At 42.6% G+C, this 22,686-nt stretch overlaps 1 protein-coding gene across 8 annotated transcripts in view; it reads right to left on the minus strand.

Moving 5' to 3' along the window:
• The window catches only part of BLNK (B cell linker), a 100,341-nt gene that overhangs the window by 34,504 nt on the left and 43,151 nt on the right, over positions 1 to 22,686 (minus strand). Inside the window, exon 1 of one of the 8 annotated variants that reach the window (XM_037399146.1) lies at positions 13,809 to 14,057. The exons of the other annotated variants lie outside the window; for them this stretch is intronic. Coding sequence (XP_037255043.1) covers positions 13,809 to 13,855 — 47 coding nt within the window. The 5' untranslated portion in view covers positions 13,856 to 14,057. Of the gene's footprint in view, positions 1 to 13,808; positions 14,058 to 22,686 lie in introns of those variants that run through there. 8 annotated transcript variants of the gene reach the window in all.

The following is a 22,686-nucleotide window of genomic DNA, read 5'->3' on the forward strand; positions in this document are numbered from 1 at the left end:
TGGAGGCTACTATGGCCCAGCGCAGACAGCCCTTGCTTCAGGTACATAACTACAATCTTCTTTCTTCACAACACGTCTGAGTCAGGACCTCATTATCTACTAATGTTTATTCTCTAGTTGTCTTCTTGGGATGAACAGATACTAGAAACAGTCAAAGACCCGAATCAGCAAATACTTAACATCAGTTAAGTGAAAATAGTTAGTTAAGCTAGTTTTACCTTACATTGCAAGTAATGAAAGGTAATTAAGAGGTCAAACTTAAGAGTTGTTTCTTAACTGCAAGCACCAACTCTTCATTCAATTCAGTTGAGAGCTTTTTGTTTAAATTCAAGTTTGCAGATAAAGGTGCAGTCTGTGTCACGGTTAATCTTTGAAAACACTTTTCAGCAACAGATAGCTATTTTGAGATCCAGTTTGTGTCAGGTAGACTGGATGGGACCTTTTGATCAGTAATTCACTGCACACAGAATTGATTTTCAAACTTTTGCAATGAGAATTTTGGAAGTCTTGGCTCTAGGTGCTTCTCAGAACTTTTAGGTTTCTTACAAATACATTAGAAATTCTGCATGTTGGAGGGAATAACAAAAAAAGACTGTTCAGTTAATCCTAAAAGGAAACACTTTAGTCCTGCGTTGCTGTTTTTCATATCTTACCAATTTCGACCTCCAACAAATCGGGGTTATCAGACATGTTGACAAAGGGGTCACTAGCTGTGATACATACGTAAAGGAAGGTGGAAGGGTTTACCATTGCAAATACAATATACCCTGAAAGAAGGATTTGCTGTGTCACAAAATACCTAGCTGTGCTCAAGGACTGGCAGAGCTGCCTTGAGATAAAATGAAACAAACCCACCCTCTCTTTGATCTGGTCACAGCTCAGCATATAAGGAATGTATGTCACGTGAAGGGTGATGGGTGAGCCTGGCCTGTGACACATCCCCACTCCCAAACATCAGTCAGAACTTTGGCTCTTTGGCATATAAGCTATCCCACAAAAGCTCTCCTAAGTTAAAATATTTTTTTAAAAAAATATAAATAACATGCCAAAGAATAAAGTGTGTAAAAAGCTTTTGACCTGGACATGAGATGAGGGACAGTCCCCAGCTTTGACAAAGAGGAGTCTGTCCTAATTTCAGACAGACCTGTGTAATAAGGAATTCTCCTACCACTTATATTAACTTTTGAGAAACTGCATTTATCGGTATAATAAGTCTGTAAAGACATTTACAAATATACATTATGTAAATATGTGTATCATGGCTCAGAGCAGCTGGCATGAATGGCTCCTCAGTGGCCATGGCCTCCCCTGCTCCTGGGAACAGCGAGGGATCTGTGTGCACAAACAGCCGGGTCACCTACTCGGCACTTTGGACCTCCCTGTGCACACTGGATGTCAGCATCTTAGCTGTACAGCTGCCTGTGTCACATGGTGACTGACAGCCCTTAGCGAGTGACACCCCTCTGCTGTAAGGATGTGTGAGGTGGTCTCTGGGGTGGGAAGCCTGGGCACAGTTGCTTCAGCGCATCCAGCTGTGAGCACAGATGTGCGTGCTTGCAGTTGGGAGCTGGTCCGGATCGTGTCTGTGGAAACAGGGCTGACGGCAGCGGCAGTAGGGAGTGGTGGCAAAACAAAAACCAGTTTTAAATGAATCACAGGATGTTTTCTATAGTACAAGCATACTTCTGTTTAGCTGGACGAGTATACCTCCCTAAATTTCTGGTGCTTACAGGACTGTCTGAATTACCTGTTCTGCCTCTAGAAAAATCCCCGTCTGCACTCATGTACCCGGTTCTTCAGTTAAAAAAGGGCAGAATTTTGAACAGGATATATTCAGACAGGTCTGTAAGGGAAGCTTTGTAAACAATGTTGACACATTCAAGATTAACTGACCTGCATATTCCTCCTCCTCCCCTCAACATCAGTTAGATCTTTTAACTGATGAATTGGTTTCAAAATAATAAGAATATTTTTTTTAAAAAATCATCACACTGTCAATCAGTCACTTTGAACTTCAGTTTCAGCTCTTACACTTTTTTGGATGCACCTGTTTCTCACTGACCGGGCACCCTGTAGTTCTATGTCTAGAAAGTCCCATTTTCTGCAGATCATTGCTACCTCCGTCCACTTAAAGTAAGATTGTAGGTAGGTGTAACCTTCATTTTTGTCTTCAGAAAGGCAGCATAACAGATCAAGTAAAATCAAAAAGTCTTGTTTTTCAAGCAAATTCAAATGCTTAGCATTGGAAACCTAGAATGGGATTTAGTAACTGCAAATTTAGACTTAAACCAAAAACATCCCCTAACCCCCCCACCTGCTTCAGCTATAAAGTTTTGCAGAAAAGAGCCACAACAAAGGAAAACAAAAAGCAAGGAAGAGTATAATGGAATTTGGAAAATAAAAGCCAAGTTATTAGAAGAAAAAAAAGCAAAACAAAGAGCAGAAATTTTAAAACTACTACAGCTACCTGTGTTATTAAAAACCCCCATGAAACTAAGGAAAGAACATCATGCCCAGCCCCCTCCTTCTCACAGCACAACTGTTCCACCACCTTCTCCCCAGCTGGTGTTTATTTTTGTTTCTATTAGCCTTTAGTTTTATAAACAGGTGTGCAGGTGAACAAATTAAGAAAGGAAGTTATTGTTTTAGGACCAAGGGGAAGACTCCTGCTTGTGTGGGGCAGGGGAGGGGGAGGGGAACCTGCTGACCTAGAAGTGGATTTGTAAAAGTAACACTTGAGATTTTGAAAAGCTTGAAGCTCTTATCTTGAACGATCTTCTCAAACTAAATTAATGAAGAACAGAAGTACCACCTTTCTTAAAATAGGCCTCCTTTAAAGCAGTGCTCCTGACATGGTCTTTGTGGAAGAACATGAACCTCAATGAACTGAGTGTCTTCACAAGGTGCACAAAACTGGCAAGCAATATGAAAATACATCTAAAACAACCCAATTAATTATATAAAACAACTCCACTCCCTTCTACCTCCCTTCTAATTGCTCAGGAGAAAGCAAAAGGAAATTCCCAAATACAGAAAGCATCTAACTTCTCTCGTTAGACCTCCTTCAGGTGCTTCAGATCTCCATACACACACACTGATGTATCATATACTACCTGGAATAGCAAGAGTTGAATTCCTTTGCAAGGAAATGCAGGCTGGCATCAGCTGGCTGGGCTGGACCCGGTGTTTTCAATGGCTGTTACATGTGTATAATGCATGAAGACATAACTGAGTTGTTGAGGAGTAATCAGCTAAACTGCTTCAGCTGCTTCTGGTCTAAGACAGGGGGTTACTGCCCCTCATCCACTCCGGGGGCTTATCACGGCTCACCCCTTGCAATGCCTTTCATGACGGGAGGGGAGGAAGTTTGGAGCTGGAGGTGGTAAACCTGTGACACCAAACCATCAGTTCAAAGCACCGAGCCTTTGATCTTTATCTGTAAAGCTATCTCAAAGCTGTGAAAATTTGAATGAGGCTTGCTTGTGGGAGAAGTCAATTACAGACACCCATCTGAGAGGAAGAAGGAACAATGAACTGTCTTCTGCTGTGTTCATGAGATGCACAAGAGGAAATGAGTATAAATAGTTGAGTTTTGTTGATTTTTTTTTAAGTTTGAGTAACATCCTATTCTGCTCACTTTTCATCATTCACTATTCTGTCTAAAGGCAAACCCCATAATTAGAGCAGGTGTGTGTTTACATGGTACACACAGAAGCACAGAAAGGCTAAATATTGATCATGCTTTTCACCTTCAAAAGTCCTCTATATAATCTTCTCAAGCTGTCAATCTGTCTTACACTAGCAAGTACTAACATAGACCAGTATGTAAAGGCATAATACATCTCTGACACAAATCAGTCCTAACGTGAAATTAAATAGTATACTTTGAGGTGATAGTAAGTTCTTTCAATGCACAGAATTTCCAGTTGGTGGGGCTGAGGTAACTTAAAACCTTAACGACACCAACTGCTTGGTGAAACTGCTTCCTCATTTTAGATCAAGCCTGAGGCTTGTTCTGAATATGTATGGACAGTGTATTAGTAGCAAAGATTTCATGTACTTAAGTCATACAGTACTTTTTGCAATTACTTTTTACTTTTGTTTAGCAGAGAAGAATAGTAGACCTAGTTCCTGTTACCTTTTTTTACTACTATTTGGGACTTCACAGCTCCTTCTGAATATCAGAAAGCAGTGATGGCCAGGTAGTCTTTAGTACAGCTTTTAAAAATACACACATTTAATAACAGCTGAAGGCATTTCAGGTTGGGACACCTCTTCCCACTTATCCAGCTTGCTCCCCCTTTATCTCAACTAAATAATAGTGATACTGATAAGAAGTACAGAAAATAATTAGCTATTATGATATGCTGAGTATTGCACATCACTTCTTGACACAAAAAGTTAAGAGGTATTTTCTGAACTGTGACTGACCTGACGTATTTGGTCACTTTGGTTAACTGATCCATTTCATGAACCAGCTGTCTGGATATGAGCTGATGCATTAAAAAACAGAAAACCCACAGAGAAGCTACATTCATAAGGTTTACTCCATTTTCCCAAAAGGTTTGAAATCAACAGAAAGAAACTAAACACATTAGAATACTTTAAAACACAGTTCCAGTTAAAACTAAGTGAGCACTGTACCTCCCTGCAGGACTAGTACCCTACAGCCTGGTAGCTGAAGGAAAGCAAGGACTGAAATTTGAGAAAGTATTTTTTGTATTTCACCAAAAAGAGGAAGCACAAAGTCCTTACAGGGGAGTCAATATAGACAGGACTTGGTACGGACCCAGAAAATTACCACCTGTCAGTGGTAACATTACCTTCAGTTGCAATTCTACAAGATTTTTTTGCAAGGTGAGATAACATTTCTGTCAGTCTTGCAGGCATGTAGATTGAAAGACTGCCACAGGCACATGAAGGAGATGAAAATGAATGAAAAAGTAAGAAAACTGAATGAATTGAACACAGAAAGATGAAGGTTTAATTTTGATTCCATGTTCCAACAGAGTGGGTTGTTCTGGTTTTCCTCCTCTCTTACCTCTTCCACAAATTTAAAATCTGCCATTTTAGCTCTGGTCACCTACTGAAGGACATTGAAAAAGTCTATGTCTAACTACGTAACGGGCTTAGGCAAGATTTAGCCAGATGTTAATGCACATCTAACTTCAACTATCTTCAAGTTAGGTAAGTACCTAAATTTTGTGTTAAGGCCTTGCTAACGTGGGCACATAAGCCACGAGGTGAATAAACGTATCGTGTGATCTGAGTGCAGTCTTCATCAGTGTCTTTGTGTCATTTAAGATTGCTACTGAAATACACTTCTAATGCAGTGATTTTAATCCAGGGGTCCTCAAACTACGGCCTGCAGGCTGGATACGGCCCCCCGGGGTCCTCAATTCGGCCCCCGGTATTTACAGACACACACCCCTGCACCGGGGGTTGGGGGGGACCAAGCAGCCGCAGATGACTGCCTGCCACTTCATCCGCGCGCCGGCCCCCTGTTTAAAAAGTTTGAGGACCCCTGTTTTAATCCATTAAGTTCATAGACTGTGAAAGATTAAAAAAAAAGCTACTGCCAAAATCTGTCTTAAAACAAGGTACTGAATTATTGGTTCAGTTCATACCTGCTCAGCATGAGTATGAGTAAAGGAAAAAAATCCCATAACTGGGCTTTCAGCATGTTTTTTTAAACTTTCCTTTATGGCCCAATACTTCCTTTTCCATTCTCTGACAAGATTTTCCCCTCCCCCAGACAGTTTCTCAACAGGAGTGCCTGAGTTGGAAGGAGATGGGAACTCTCTCTTGTTCCTCTCTAAAGCATAACTTTTTTTTTTACTTTCATTTTTTTTTCTTATCCATTAGCAACTGAAGTGTAGCAACTAATTTCCTCTGTGTATTTTTGCTGAAGTCATATAATGCTTACAGCAAAAATTGCGGATGATGTATTTTATGCCTTTAGCATCAAATTCCCTTTAGCTGAAGAGATTTTACCACTTGTTTAGGATGATGGGGGTACAAAATAATGGACACATTTTTTGACACATCTGATGAAGACTAACGAACATTGTGGTACGTGAGCTGAAAGTGGTTTTGCTCAAGCTACAAAGCATTATATCTACCATAGATGTGGGGTGGCACTGGCAGGGATCTAATAGAGGCTACTCACAGATCTACCTGTATTGTTTATTTTGTACTGAAGTCTATCAGATTCTGTTAGACCTTTGGAGAAGTATTTTGGTCTCTAGGGTTATACAGCCACTTTGATGGAGCCCACTCGGGCTGCCACTGAAAGGGGAAATTCTGCTTTTTGCTCTCGGTGCTTGCCCAGCTATGATGAATAATGGAACTTCCAGCTGGGAAATTAACTTCTTTTTTCTTTTGCCAATTTAGATTATCAGCAGGATCAATCCGGCTTCATCACATGGCCATGGGAATCCCAGTGCCAGTGTGAGGGTGGAGACGAGCGGCAGGGCGAGCAGGGGCTTTGGGAGGGTGGAGGAAAAGGGACCTACTCTTTTGGCAGCAGCTCAGACTTACGCTAAGTTAAAACTGGCCGTGTCACTACAGCTTCAGTAGCACTGAGCTGCCTCTGTGCTTCTTGCAGAGATGCCTGTCGTGTCTACGTTTTAAGACAGGAAGGAACCATTTAGCCATATGTTATAGCTGCTTGGATTAATAGCCTACTTCACCCGGTTGTCCTTGCATTAAACTTGAGAAGTATATACTCATGTTTTTCATATTATTGCCTCAGGATGCATTATTTTAATTCTTTCTAAACTATTTACTGTATAGTATATAATTGACATTGAGGTCATAAACCTGTAGCATTGCACGTCTGGCTTTGCTTACATCTGGGAAATGAACTTATCCAAAAAGTGTATACTATCAGATTAGGATAAAGATACCAACAGAATTTCCCAGCCTCTTTTACCTCTCGGTCATTTACTATGGCTTTCATAAAACAAGCTTGTCTACACTCTATGTAAACTCCTTTCACAGCCTACCAAAAATCGAAGATGGTTCCCTACAGCCAAATGAGACTATACCGTTACTTATGGCTATTGTTTTCCAACAGTTTTCCAATTCTCTTGTCCGCTGAGCACATAGAACAAGTGATAATTGCTTTCTAAAAGAAATGCTTCTCTATCATATTACAATGTGCTTTCAGGTACTTAAGACTATATAAGATGTTACATAAAACTAAAATCAGTCGTATAATACAGCAATCATTTTTAAACCCCACATAAAACACATAAGAAGAAAACCTATGTATGAGCAGATACATTCTTTCTTTTCCAGTTATCAGGGACTTATAAATCATCTGCAAAAGATGATTTAGCCATCTGACGATGCCTAAAAATTACTCTTAGCTGATTCCTGCCGTCAAAATCCACCTACGAAAGAAGTAGTGTTGAAGCATTTTGATCAAATACATCAAATAGAGCAGGTCACAAATTTCCCTCATTGCAGTGTGCATACAGTAATATACTACACTGGAGAAGCACAGTTTAATCCTGAACTATACTGGTTCAACAAACTAGAAAGAAACATTCAATTTTTTAAATGTCAAAAATTCCAGTTAACGTGACATTGTGAACATTAAATAAAATGATCTGAACTCTAGGAGTTGTCTTTTATTCCGTTTCTGTTCTGCAGATAACTGAAATCTTATTTTTCCCTCTAGGTTTGCTCATAATGCTGGAATTGCCTGCAGTGTTAAAACTCTGGATTTCACTCATCGTTTAAACAGAAAGCAAGACCAATGGAATTAGGATATTTTAAAATGTTCCAGATATATGTTGTCAGCCAGTTACAACCCTGACAATGGTTAGTCAGGATTTTTGATCATGTTAAATGTTTTTCCAAAACCAAATTCACCAAAAGCAGAACTAAAACTTCATTCTGTTACCCTTAACTTTTTCAACTGTTGACTTACAGGAGCTTTGCTTTCAAAGACTGAGCAATAGCAGAGGCATTGTCCAAGGTGAGAAAAAAAAATGTTTATATATTATATAAATAAACAATGTTTCTTTTCAAATAAACAAGTATTTATAGCAATTTCTACCAATGTGGGAACTCCTCTTCCCACCTCTTGATCATCTAATGTTGTTTTCCAACAGTGTTATGGCTGACACAAGCCATAACAGTGTAGAACGCTTCTTTGTAACATTTTATGATTGCCATATTTGCCTTCCAAAAGAAAAGCATCTATCGCATTACAATGTAGCATGCAGTACATAGGCTTTAACGATTCTGTAAAACACAAAATTGTTTGTTCTGGGATCAACGTTTCACTGAATACCTGCAATGTCATATTATGATTTAAGATCTAGCACTCTGCACAGCCGTATGGGGTATAGTTTTAAACTAATGGTGAAAAATGGTTACGCCAAGTTTGCTGGAATGTTTCATTTTTTTTCATGGCCAAGAAAATTAATTTATTGTGGTATTTGCTTTGCTATTGGTCATTTATTATTTGACTTCAAAAAATAATAAAAAAGGCATGTCTTTAGATCCAACCTGTATTACTAGCTTTTGCTGAAAAACTGACAGTCACAGACCCACAGACCCAAAACAACGCCATTTGTGATTGCTATAGTTGGCAAACGCTCTTACTGTGGACAGTTATTTTAGCAAAACTACAATGACACTAGAAGACCTAATTTTATTTGGAGGAGTATGCACACAAGGCAGAGGTGGAATAAGCTATGCCAACAACTGAGCAATTTTGCCAGAGCAAGTAGAATGAGACTATAGGTACTATATGAGGATAGCTGATCTCGTGAACAGACTACATTGTTACACTGCTGCCTACAAAGAGATATTAAAACAAGGCTTTTCACCATAGTTTCAATATTACACTACATCATTTTGTCCATGTTGCCATATTTTCATTTAAAACATAGGTAGATCAGTCACATGTAAACACACTTTTCTATAAACAGCATTATAGTCAGGAAATTCTATATGGGAATAATTTACTATGTGGTGATCTAGATTTTTTAAAAAATGAGTGTTTTTAAATGGGGGTTGGGGTGGTTTTTTTGGTGTTTGTGTTTTTATTTTAGGGCAGCTTGGAGATTGGCCCAGGCAGGATGATAGAGCTGGAAAGGGTGATAAGAAAAAAAAAGAACAAACTTTAAAGGGGCTGTTAGAAGAAAATTCTTGTGCAGAGAGAAAGGAAGAAAGGAGGACAAACATAGGTGGGGCGGAGGCTGAAAGAAGGTCCGAGGGAAAAGCAGCAGGACAATTTGACTGGAGAAGTCACACTGGGGTGAAAGAGGGATTTTTACAGCAGTATTTGGGGAAGTTTGCATTTTATATCTTGTTCCATTCCAAAGTCCAGAGGAGAGAGAGATTAATGAATTGTTTAAGCTGACATAAAGCTAAAGGAAATAGAGATTTTACAGCCATATCATTTAATCACAATCCCATGCTTTGTATGGAAAACTGGACCTAAAAATCCTGCAGAAAAAACACTTGTTTGCACTCAACGTCACGGCAGACATAGCTGGTGACCTCACTTTCCCCTGTGCCTGTGAAATTCAACTTTAAAGAGTGCATACTGTTGGCACTGTGATTTCACGTGACCTTACATTCAGCCTACATTCTGGGCTAAAATGTGGGTGCACCACAAAAGCTGCTGTCATGACGAAGTGTTACGGTGCCATGGAACGTTGTCAGGAGAAACTGGAGGCTGAGACAGAAACTGGCTGGAGGTGGCAATGGGTGGTGTCCCAGAAGACCTCATGGCTGCTGTGCCCTTAGGGTGCGAGGGTGGAGGCAGATCAGACTTTTGCTAAAAAGAGAACAGAGCAGGTAGAAGAGCAGAAGCGAGGGGGCCATGACTTGTGAAGAAGAGGTGGCGATGAGCAGCTAGAAGGGGTTGGATTGGAAAAATCTCATACGTGGAACAGTTCCGATTTGGGCCGTTAGATCACTGCCCAGTGTACAAGTAGCTGGGTATTTGCATCGCTTTGCCTCTGAATTCTATATAACTAAACCCAGGAAAATATGTTAAAGTTGGATGTGGACTCTGGTGCCCTGTTCTGTCATGAGAGGCATTCTCTAGCTCACTTTGAAACACTAGTTTCTTTCCTGCTTGACTTTATTCTTGTTCTTTTGTCTTGTTCAAGTCTGTTGATGCAACAAACTATGTTAAAAAACTACTTGAAAAAGCACATTAAGTTTCCAAGTCTATTTGCGACATTAAACTATTAACAGGAATTAGTAGAATATTTTCCTACCGTGCAAAACTAATGTTTAGATATTCCTCATTAGTTTTTTTCAGAAAGTAAATATTCCCTATGATAAAATATCCTATACATAAAAAGTATCAGTTTGCAGTTAAATAGTTTCACTCCCAAAAGAATTAATTTTCTGCTTCTACACTTTCAGTACCAGAAAATCCTCTGGTAAAGAAAAGAGCCAGTAGTTACAGTCAAGCTGTCTCTATCAGTAGAAAATTAGTGAAGACCATAAATACCTTCAAATCTGATAGACAACTAACAGACATTCAGGCCTTAAGAAAACCTCCCTTGATTTTAACAGAATTAGGGCTTAAACCCTCTTGTTTAGCAAGGGATGTTAAAACAAAATATTGCAAATAACTGACACACTTGTCCAACCTGAGAAAAAAACTCCATTGCTTTTTTTCACTTGTTTTTCATTTGCAAGTTCTGATTGTAGACAGTGGATTTTAAGGGTTTTTTTGGGAGGGAAGAACTGCTGCAGATTAAGAAAGCCATCTGAAATGAACATGAAACTGTGCTCTCAGAAAAGTCTGTTTGCAATCTGGAAGGGTTTGGCTGCTTGACCTTAGGCAAGTGAAAGCACGTAGTACACTTTTGGTTTGTGCCATCGTTTGCCCAACACTGCTGTGGTGATGGTAATGATGCCTTTGAAAAGGACTTTGTGATACACAGCTAAAAACAGCTATGAGCCAAGGGTCATTATTGAGGTCTGTGGTCATAAAAAAATGCAGCAAGCCTGGAGAGATGCTGTAACAGAGTCATATATAGCAGCTAGAAATTGTTTAAAGACTAGGCATCAGGCTCAGTCTAAGGAAGCTGAAAGAGTCTGCAAGTTTAGTGCTGTATCTTTTGAGTTGCTAACTTCCCATTACCTTTGCCGCCTACCATCCCTGATAATGAGTGCATCTACGTATATATTTGCATATATCTTCTTTTTTCTGAAGTTCAGGCTGAAATCAAGTCACCATAAAGCCTGTCATGGCAGCATGGCTATTGCTCATATATTCACCCCACACTTCAGAAAACAATTTGAAGTACCAAATAATTTGTACGCATGACAAATAAATTTATCTCATGATAAATAACCAAACTTTGGAATTCATTTTTCGTGACTATATGGAAGCAATTAGAACACACAATGTACTCTGAGGGAGCACTTGTATAATACTGTGCAACACATTATTACAAACACCGTATTAAAATAATACTGGAATTCCATGAAGTTCCAGCATTCCTATCCAACCGATATCAAAGTTAATTGTGTGACCTAACTGCAAACAATGCCCATACCACAACATGGTAGTTAAAGAGGTGCATAAAAACACTTATAGTTCTTATTGTTGTAATAAAGAAACAAATGGAATATGTTAAGAATTAGGTCTCATACAAGACTTGATAATGCCAGAAAACGCTAGGTCTGGTAGCTCAAATATACCCGTGGAGAATAGATGAGCTCAGCAAAACAACATAATATCTGCTTTTTCACGTCTACACTTAAAAAAACCAAAAGCTCTGCTCTCAGACACTGACTCAACAGCAGTGCTACTTTAATTTTTGCTGCTACAAAGCAAAAATTTCAAGAAAGCCGTCTTTAGAAAAAACACAAACTGTAATTACACCGATTGAAACTATGGTAGGCATATTTCTTGGCATTGCATCTTAGGCATATGCAGGAAGGCAGGTTTTAAATGTAACAATTTCATTTGTGTACCCTTCAGTACAAACTCTGAACCATGTATGTGTCTTCCATGCAGACAGGAGGCTACATTAGGCAGTCACCTGCACTGTCAACAGCTCACATAGCACAAGGGGGGTAGTATTCAGCTCTGAAAAGAAGCAGCAGCAGCTGCTGCCACGTTATGCTGACGTCTTCCTGTATTTGTACATCTCTCAAAATTTCTGCTATGAATAGGTGCTCATGGAAGGTTCTGCCTTAAGTTTTTAAATCCTGATACTGTAGTAAGACCATGTAGCTGAATACCCAGGTCTCTGTCTAAGGCAGTATTTTGACATACTCAGACTGAAGCTTGCATGCACGTCCACTGCACGTAGTAAGAACACTCACGCGTTTGAGAAATGCATGCTCCTATACTCCTTGCACAACTAGGGTGAATTGGCCATAAGGAGGAGAGAAAAAGTAGCTTTTAATACTTCAAGATAATACAGCAAAGCAGAGCTACTTCCTCCTCTTCCTTATTTTACAACAATATTAAAACTTCAGACAAGATGAAGAGTGTCAGCCAGTGGCAAGATGCAACAGAGGCGCAATGGCTGCCTTTCTGGTTTAGGACTTTTGATTCAGTTCCCAAACAATTTGTGCACCACTATAACCCTCACGTGTAGACCCCTTCCGTGCACTTGAAAGTAATCCTGCTTTAATCAAAGGCACAGAAGATGCATCCTAGCTACAGTTCTATCACAGCAGGGAGCAGGTGCTGTATTTCTTTATGTACCAGTAACTGTCTTGATAGTGTCAAGCTTTCCATTGTATCAGTCAGCTTCTTACATTTAGATGGCTAGTTCAGGCCAACACTGAGCCCTGACACTATTTAGACCATTTTGGACTATTTAAGGTCATAAATTGCCGACAATGAGGAAATTCACTGTCGCCTTCTCCCCTGTCCATTGAGCCTTCCACCGAGTTCTTGCCTGGGCTGCAGGACGCAGTCTGCCAGGCTCGTATTAGGTGTGTCTGGCTGAGTCACTTCAGCTAGGTCACGGCAGCAATTCAGGCACACCCCCCCACCAATATTTCAACAGTATGGAAAGAGTAGATATCAAGAATTAGTCTTTGCCATCAAAATTAGCTTTACAAGGGATCGTTCTGATTTGCATGAAGGCTTCCAGGGAGAGGGAAAGAGGCTTGAGAATGGCTTATAAATTAGTATCAAGTGTAGAAATATGAGTTATTTTAAGAGAGAATATTTTTTCAACATTTTATTCTTAATTTTCAGAGGAAGAAAAAGTTTCTAGGCTAATTTAAACTGAAACAGAACTTCTTTTAACTATTCAGAAAAGAAAAAAAGTCACTAAGAAGGAGCCTTGAAATGCCGACTCCGCCAGCACACCAGTCAAGTCACACTAAAAATACTCCAGCAATGGTCAGCTTCTGCTTTTTTCCCTCTTGAACCCTGCATTTAACGCCGTGCTCCTTCACTTCAGAACACTTCCCGTTTTCCAGTTCCCTCTGTTCCACCAGTTCTTTCGAAGATTAGGAAATATCACAGAACCTAACGCAAACACCATCTGCATAGGACACCGATTAAACCATTAAGCGATTAATTATTTTTTCTAATTTACATAAAGCTTATACATCTTAGCGAGTCCAAGGCTATTGCCTCACAGCTTTGAAAACAGCCACTTTAGCAGCGCTGCTGGCTGCGGGCCAGGCGGGCACACGCGTGGCTCTGACACCGGCCCCACGACCCGCTCCAGAGCCCCGCGCTGCCCCGGGCCGCCAGTCCCGGCTCCGGGGGGTGAGACAGCTTCGGCTCCGGCTGCTGCCAGCGCCCCCCGCCCCGCCGGGACCCCCGCGCCCCGCCGGGACCCCACCTGAGCTTCTCCCCGGCCGGCACGGCCAGCTTGTTCAGCTTGTCCATGCTCCGCGCCGCGCTCGTCCCGGCCCGGCACCTGCCGCCGCCTCCCGCCGGGCCCGGCCCGGCCGCTCTCCCTCCTCGGGCCGCGGGTCGGAGCGCGGCGGAAGCTCCCCCGCCAGCAGCGCCTCCGCGGGGCTCGGTCGCGGCCGCCGCCGTGCCGGGCTGTTGAAGCCTCGCCCCGTCCCGCCCGCAGGCGCTGGCAGAGCCGGCACCCGGTGCCCGGAGCGCCCGGCCCCGCCCGCCCCCGCCCCGTCCGGCGGCGCGCACAGGTGGCTGCGGCACCGGGGCCGAGGTGGGGCCTGCGGAGCTGGGAGCGTGAGGGCTCAGGCCCGCAGCCCTGGGAGCGCCCAGGGGAGCGCTGGCGCGGCCCGGGGAGCCGGCAGTGCGCGGCCCGGGGAGCAGGGAGCCGGCAGTGCGCGGCCCCGGCCGGGCGGCGGGCTGGGGCCGGGGCCGGGGCCGGGGCCGGGGCTGGGTCCGGGCGGGCTGCGGTGGGGTCAGGCCGCCAGCCTCGCTGCCCTGGCCGCTGCGGGAGCCCTGCGGGCGCCTGCCCTCCGCTGCCCTGCCGTCTGCTGACGGTGTGCCAGGTACAGCCGGCTGCTGGGGGCACTTTCCGCCTCCCAGAGGCTCTCGAGCGAAGCTGGAGAAAATCACCCTGTTACTCCCACCCTTTTGAATATAAATGTAAGGGGGGAAAAAAATTTCCTCGCCTCGTTTCTCAAACTAAGGCGGGAGCAAACCCTGATCCTTGCTGGGACACAGGGCAAAGCCATTCCCAGCTGCCACGCAGGCAGCAGACCTGTGCTCTATGGCTCTGGTATCTCAGAGCCTGGGGTTTTTTTGCTTAGTCTTGGGCTTAACCATTTTCTCCTCTTTAAAGATGAACTTTATAGGTAGCTGTCCCTTCTGAGGGGCAATGTCAGTGGGCGTTCGTGCTCAGCCTTTATCCTGAAGGGCTGATAACCTGCATTCCGCTCCTGGGGACCATGACTTGTCACTTGCTCTCTGTACCCTCGGCCTGCCTGCAGCTTGAAGGCTTCTCCAGGCAGAAAAGCTACTCATTGTTTTTATTAAATGTACATCTACTTCATGTTAATATGCTTTCAGAAGTACCATGTGCTTTGAGGCTGCCCAAAGTTATTTCTTGGGGAGAGCTTGCTGTCACCTAGGCTAGATTTTCATGTGGATGTGTCTCCTTCCCAGGCTGCACTGACTGTAGTTTTTTTCTCGACAAAATGTAGCGGTGAAACAGACTTCCCCGGTTAGTGCAGATGACTCTGGGGAAACAGCCTGCCACAAGATTTGCGTCTTTGATAACAGTATTGCTCTGATCTTGGCATGGCTGGCGTTTTTGGTCTCTGAGCTTTTGACATGGAAATCAATTGATATTTGCATACACTATTGCTTTAGAGAGGGTCCATAGTGAAAAAAATGCCCTTTTTAGGGTATCTTATAAAGTTTGTGGGCTTTAAGGAATAACATCATAATGTTGAATGGCATTTACTACAGAAAAGTTTGGAATTCCACCCTGCATTGTATCTGGTTATGAACTGAACACCTTTTCAAATTTACTCCCTAAAATTTACTTTGAAAATTAAATTAACTTTGAATTAGTTAAAATCAGCACTCTGGCAATGTGAAGAACTGTGTATAAATACACTGCAGTGCTGCTTTACTTTTTGCTTATATAATCCCGGTATATCTAAACATGCGTCAGAATAGGGGATTTGCTCAGTAGGCTCACGGGGTGATTTCTCTTCCAGAACACTGCTTCTTGCCTGACTGTTGCTGAAATCCCAGACTGTTGCCCTTTGAGATCTTTGGTGGCAGCCTGTCATTTGCACTGCCGTGCTGGTTTCGCCTGGTTTCTTCCTGACTCGACAGTTTACAGGTTGAGTTTTAATGCTCTGCAGTGGCCGGTGCAGAGGGCTTTCACACCTGTCCTTGTAAGCACTGTCACCTTGCTGCTCCTGGGAAGGGGCCACTGCTGATGCCTCGTGCTCAGGGCGGTCCTTGAATCCCCTGTGCTCAGGGCTTGGTGACAGTGCAGCTCATGCAGGATCTCTCATCGCTGTAATCTGCTGGCCCACATGTTTGTGTAGCTGTGCAGTGAAATGGTTTGGGGAAGGAGCTCACTACAAATGATCTAGCAAAAAGTCACCAAAGAGGGGGGTTTAACTGCATTGGTTCCTTGATTAGATTCAGTGCACAAATGTTTGTGAGAGTGCAGCACAGGGTGGGAAGAATAGGGTGTGTGACTGCTTAGACCAGTACTACTGCCAAGAAGTTACTACTAAGAAAGTCTCCTTTGCGCAAGACAGGTTCATGATATTTTGTGGCATCTGCTGTAGGGCCTGTCCACTGGTCGTACCTCAGCCTTTTTGCTTCTTCCATGCACACACATGGCCCAGTGCATGGCTCTGCTTCACTTTAATATCTACAAGCAAAAAACCACAAACCCTTTCGTACTACTCCATCAGGGCTTGCTTCTACCTGTCTGGAAAACAGTACCGGGAAAGGAGGTAAATGCTTGTCCTCACAGCTCTGGCCCTCTGATTGCTTACACAGTGCGTATCTTACTTCCCTTTATATCCATGCCTTCCAAGACATGCTAGCGCGGGGAATTTTTCTGGGGGGGGAAAAGAGTCCTGGCCTGGAATTAGCAGAGGTCACTAGTACCAGGGGATGTGGCCTAGGCTGGCTGTCTTTGCCTACGCAGAACATGGGCAAAGAATAAATTATCCCCTTTCTCCCCAAAAAACACATACAGGACCCCATATTCCACAGCTACCTTAAACCCAAGGCATCTGGGAGAGTGGTTTCTCTTGGCCACCTTGGAATACACTTTTCCTGGGGAACCAATGTAGACTCAAGTGCAGGTAAAGTCCTGAAATTAAGAGAAGGAAGCCACCCTCCCCCAGATATCAAACAAAGCCTTTCTAGTTAGATTCCTCTTCCCCATTTTAGATGTGTACCTGCATCAAAAACATCTGGATCTAAATAGTGTAGCCTCACCAGAAAATGACTACAGCCTACTTAGCTCTCTCTGGTCTCCCCCAAATCAGCCTATCTGGCCATCTACCCCGGTGTCAAGAAAGCTTGGTTGGGTGCAACAAGACAGGAAAACCACGAGAGAAAAAACTTAAATAAAGAACAGGCCCAAGCCCCTTCAAACAGCCCTAGGTCTCTTTTTTTGCCCAGCAGGTGGTTTCAGAGTGGTTTCCAGCCCATATTGGGAAAGGTCCTGTCTGTGGTCAAGAGGGTTTTAGTATAGTCTATACAGCCAGGAGCAAATCGCGGTTTGCAGCTGGCAAGGAGGGCCCTGCAGACCTGCACCAGGGACCGGGGGGGTGAGTGGCAGCAGGTCCTCCATCCCCCCCGTGCTACTCATGACCCTAAAACAGTGTCTCCGGGGGCCCACACTGGAGGGGGGCCGGGGCATCACTAACCCCCACTCCAGGAAACACCCTGCCTTCCTCTTCAGGAGCCCCGGGAGGGCCTGGAGGCGGTGGCAGGTTTGAGCCACGCAGTGAACATAACGCCATGCTATTTTTGTACTTGTAACCCCAGCAACTGTCCCTCTTTGACCTAATATGCTGATTTGGAGAATGCCAAAGAGGAAGTGGGATTTGTTTTACCACATGGATGACATCATGACCACAGTGATGGTTAACGTGAAACCCTCCGTCGCAGCTACGAGTGCTGTTCTTGGCGGGGAGGGATACGTTTTGAGGGATGTCTGTGCTACCTCCATGCTCCCTGGCACATCTGGGGCCAATAGGGATGGTGTGGGGGACACAGTCACTGGCTGGCAAGTGTTCTTGCCTGCTGAGACATGGCCTGGCAGCCTGGACCAGCCTGCACTGCCCAGCTGAAGGACAGGTCCCAAGGATGTGGGGCATAATGGTGTCCCAGGAAAATATTTCTTGATGTCTTGGATGAGGCTTTTTGCAGAGGTGTTCCCACAGTACTGGTCTTCTGGAGGATCATTATTCAAGCCCTTTACCTAAATGGTATTTTCTTCTGGATTTTTTTCTCATGTTTTAAGAACTTGCGTTCACACAGACTCTGATATTTTTGTGATTACGTAGATAGCCACGAACTTTATTTTCCTGTATGTGGCTACAAAAGATACAGGATAAATTTCTGGCACTATTACTTAATACAGGTAATGCAGGATTTGATAGTAAATGTCGCTGGCAGGATGGTTCACAGAATATACATGCTTTTTTATTTTTGATGCTTAAAACGCCATTGAAATTTTGGAGAAGACCTTCTGAATGCTTAGACAGACTTTCTAAATGCCACTAACTGTTGCAACATAATTTCCTCATCACTGCAAGTGTTGTGGCTTAATCTGGGTTTGTCTCTCCGATCCTCTCCCAATATGACTGTGTAATTCTCCATTTATGCTCATAAATAAAAAAGATTTTAAAAAGCAACTTCTTTATCTTGTATTTTTAGAAGCTAAAATTATTTTTTTACCCCTTCTGCTATTTTCTGCTGTTCATTTCCTACCGTCTCATTCCTTGTGCATGCTGCCTCACTCTGGTGATGTGTTCTGGTTTCTATTTAAGAGCTGTGAGGTCACCGAGGCATGGTCAAAACTAGACTCAGTGGAGCAAACTCTGCGACTGTGAGGATCCTGCCTTCATTTGGTCAGAATTTGCTGTGAATTGCCAGATATTTCCTGTTTATTCAGGGCTCCAGTTTTCTATGCGCTATTGTTAAGATCATTTATGGTTTGCCTTTGCTTCTCTGAGTAGATAGAAGACTCCTGTAGCATAGAAACAAGGGATCATAAGGCTTGTCTGAAGCATTTTAGTCGTTGGTAAGTGGTGTTCCTAGATCAGAACAAGCATCTTCATACAGAGCCAATCATTGTAGAGAAACCATTAGGCAAAATCCAGTCAGATTGCTATCACTGACAAGACTCATGTTTTTTCTTGGCTGAAGTTTTCTCTCTGACTCCTGTGATAACTGCTTTCTCCTATTTCCACTAAAATTAATGCTCTCTAGTTTAATACCTTCCAGTACGTGGTTTGTATAAGGATTTTGGGTTTGTCAGGGATTCCTGCTGAAGCTACTAATATCCCTAATATTCACATTATGATGTTGAATATTATATAAAGTATCAGCTGTACATATCTTCCTTTTAAATTCGTAAGCCTTGATGCTAACACCTTTTTACAGAGACCATTCATGCCATTATCTTAATGTGGAATACAGATTATGACTATGTTTAGTCTAGGGAACGTAGCGGCCAATGCTGATCTGCATCGGCAGCTGAAGCCACATCGTGACTGCCATAGCAGGGTGAGGCTCAGTGATGGAACAGCATCTGCCCATAGCCTCCTCCACATGACACGGAACCCTAGGAATATGTCCCAGGCAGAAGCTGTGGCACACAGGAGAGATGAACAGTCAAGCTGCAGAAAAGAGTATGAAAAGTCCAAGCCAGTGTATAGGTACAGCCTTGGCTTTCAGTTGCCATTTCTGAACTTCTACGATTTGACATAATTGAAATAAAAAGCAGAGAATTGTAAACTGCATCGTGTAGCACAAAAATTTAGCAATGAGAAGGTGAATAAAACCAACTGCAAATATATTAGTTTAAAACATTAATTTACAGTAAATATTTTTAATGTTAATTTTTATTTTTAATGCTTTGAGGGGACAGTGCTGCATCAAAGGATCTCAGTGAGGTATGCATGACTATTTCAAGAGGAAGCTATTTTTTACAGATTACATTAATGCTCAGAGATACGGGCTAGTGCCTTCAATATACATAAAACAGCTGAGAAACCTGATCTGAGGTAAGCGATTGGTTTGATAACAAGTTTTCAATTTTATTCATAACATGGCCATATAAGACTTACTTTTTATGTCAGTCATGCTAGAAACCCCATTTCTTGAATCCTTCCCAATTTGGAAAATTTTTTTTCCGACATTAGTAGAGAGGATCATGCCAAATTTTTTTTCTTGGAAGTACTCAGGTGTCAAGGATGCAACTGTTCCTTATGGGAGAGAATTCAAGTAGGTTTCACGTACAACTGTCTTGCCAAGTAGCTAGTGTATTTTTTCACTGTGACTTCCCCACTTCTGGGAAATGTGGGGAAACACAAGATATTGCACATTTTAGTCTTTAAAAGACAGCTTTGTGAGCTTTTGCTTGACTTTTCCTTCAGGAAGTCCTGACAAAAGAGCAGCAATGTCAGCTCTCCTGAGCAATATGTGAAATGATTGAAAATTCACTTCAAAATATGTCTGATTTTACTGTCTTGAGGTCATAGTATTTTACTTGGCTCAGAGGTACTTCTCCCTGCCTAGATCTACATGCTATCTTAAATCTCTCACAGACTCTGATTATTGCTGCAAAGACAGTATTCATACATAGCGGCCTCTCAGCTTTGAGTCTTGAGGTCTGACTTTGTGCTGCTGCTGGGGTAACACTGAAGGTGAGAGCTTGAACCGTGGAAGCACAGTAACATCAATGTAAATGTAGCCAGTCAGAGGCAGAAATTTGGCTTGATCCATTTGTGTTCACATGAAAGTCAGTAAATGATTGCTGCAATTCTGTTTTTCAAGTAAACTGTGGAAGTTTAGTGAAAGTAGCCGAAACTGATACCACACCTTCCAGTTTTCTGAACTGGAAAACAGATCAAATTCTGACCACCTGAATCTGAACTGCAATCTGTAACCATGTTACAGGCTTTACTTTTTCCTCAAGGCCTGCTATTTTAAAGTACCTTGTATATATTTGACCCCTTCTACTTTCAGAAGATCTGTAGGAAGACATGCCCGCAACATGCTGAGGTGATGGAGAGCGAAGGGGAAACAGAGGCTTAGCAGTAGACTGTCACATGCTCCCCAGGAGGGTTTTGTGCTTGATCATATGGATCTCAATGCAAATTTGTGGGATTTGGTACCAGGTCAGAAGAACACTCAAACTCTATTGTTTAAAACTACGCCAATTTAGACATAGTTTTGTTTCCCCTTCATTTCTATTCTGGTTGATACGCTGCCTACTTAACTTACCGTTCAGTGTCCCATAGCTGGTATTTGGAAACCATGAGTTTATGGAACATGATTTCTCATGACATTCACTGTATTTCTACTTACTGATTGCTATAAACAGGTAAAACACTGCTGCTTCGTGTTTAAAATAATACATCTCTGTTTTTTCCAAGCATTGCTCTCTGACTCTCTGAATGGATTCTTTTCCATTTCCAGGACGCATAGGAGCTGTTTTAAACTAGAAAACACTACTTGTACAGGAAAAGTTACATGTGGGCATTCAGTTGTGTCTTAGAAGATGAGAAGAAGGTACTTTTTTTGTCCCAAGTATTTTTAAATAATTCTAATTTTCCAAAGTTTTAGTCTTGTCACTGTGGGTCAAATGGCTCAATGCCACAGTGTTAATTTTGGAAGTCAAAGAGCAACCACCCTAGAAATGCTAAAGCTTTAATCTGTAATCGCTTTTGATACTAAACTCATGTTCAAAGTTGTTCATATATAGTAATAGCAGTAGAAGGCACACTTGCAAATGCAACTCTAAATTTAATTGAATGGGATTTGGGTTTGTCTTCAGGCTCACTGGAGGAAGCAGGCTGTACATGTAGACATGTACTGCGGGGTAGGCAAAGATGTTAAACCAGAAAATTTAGTAGGATTTTCTCATGAAGGGGCCTCTGGGCAAACTCATTTTGCACCTGTGGAGAAAATGTTTTATTTCTCTGGGGACAAACCCATTGTGAAAAAGCTGCACTTCTGCTTTTCAGTTTTACTGTCATCTGTTCCACATGCGCACAGAAACACAAAATTTGCTCCTTCAGACAGGCTAATTATTTAATATTAAACTGAAAGTGTTTGAGGTCAGATTGCCTTGGAGGCAGTGATCTGTGTTGGAGCCAACAGACAGCTACAGTGAGTCTGAAGAGTAGTGCCGCTCCTTGGTCTGCAAATCTTATCCCCTTCCAGCAGTCCAGAGTGACTGCAATGGAGATAACTGTAACTGGCAGATTTAATCTAGCTCTGATCCCAGCCATGGAAGGGAGGTTGCAGGGGCACGGGCTTCTTTGCAGACTGGCAAGCCGCTCTTGTTTCTGACTTTTCTGCAGCACTTGTAAACCCTGCTCTCCTTCCTCCTCATCTCTTGCAACTGGGTTAAATCTTGGCCAGGTTTGCTTCCCTGTCCATCCTCCTGTTTGGGGAGGGTACCCTGGAGGGTACCCAAGAGACCTTAGTGGGAGTGCTTAGCAGAGGGCGTTGTTTGGCCCTGGCTTGCACGGGGCAGAGGAGGATGTGGAGGAGAAGCATTTTGTGTCCTTCCTTTCTGCGCATGCCTACTGAGCATCAGTCAGCATTCACACATAGATAGTGAACGGTCTAAATATGTTTGTGTCCCTGCTGGCAAGATTGCCGTGTATATGCACAGTCAAAGGGTTGCAGAGTTTTCAGATTTCAAAATTAAAGGGATGTCTTAAAATGAGGTTATTTTAATATAGCTCTGGTGCTGTTTACACATAGCATGATGCCTTCAGTACCTAGAAAATGCTGAAAACCCATTAGTTTTTAAACCACTTCTTTCCTGCACTGCCCTATAATACATACAGCCAAGGAAAATGGTTGATCTTCTCTGGCACAATTTGGTAACCTGCACTGCTTCAGTGACCGCAATAATTTCCTAAGCAGGAACAGGAAAAATACTTTGTCTGTAGTCTTTTCTGGTTTTTGTGTTTCCATCTTCTTAAGACTGCTCTCTTCTGTTTCTTGGATAACTGGACTTGCCTAACACTATGTTCTGGGAGCAGAAATGTCACTGAACAGAAAAAGTT

This window comes from Falco rusticolus, chromosome 9 (assembly GCF_015220075.1).
Source record: "Falco rusticolus isolate bFalRus1 chromosome 9, bFalRus1.pri, whole genome shotgun sequence".
Taxonomy (NCBI): domain Eukaryota; kingdom Metazoa; phylum Chordata; class Aves; order Falconiformes; family Falconidae; genus Falco; species Falco rusticolus.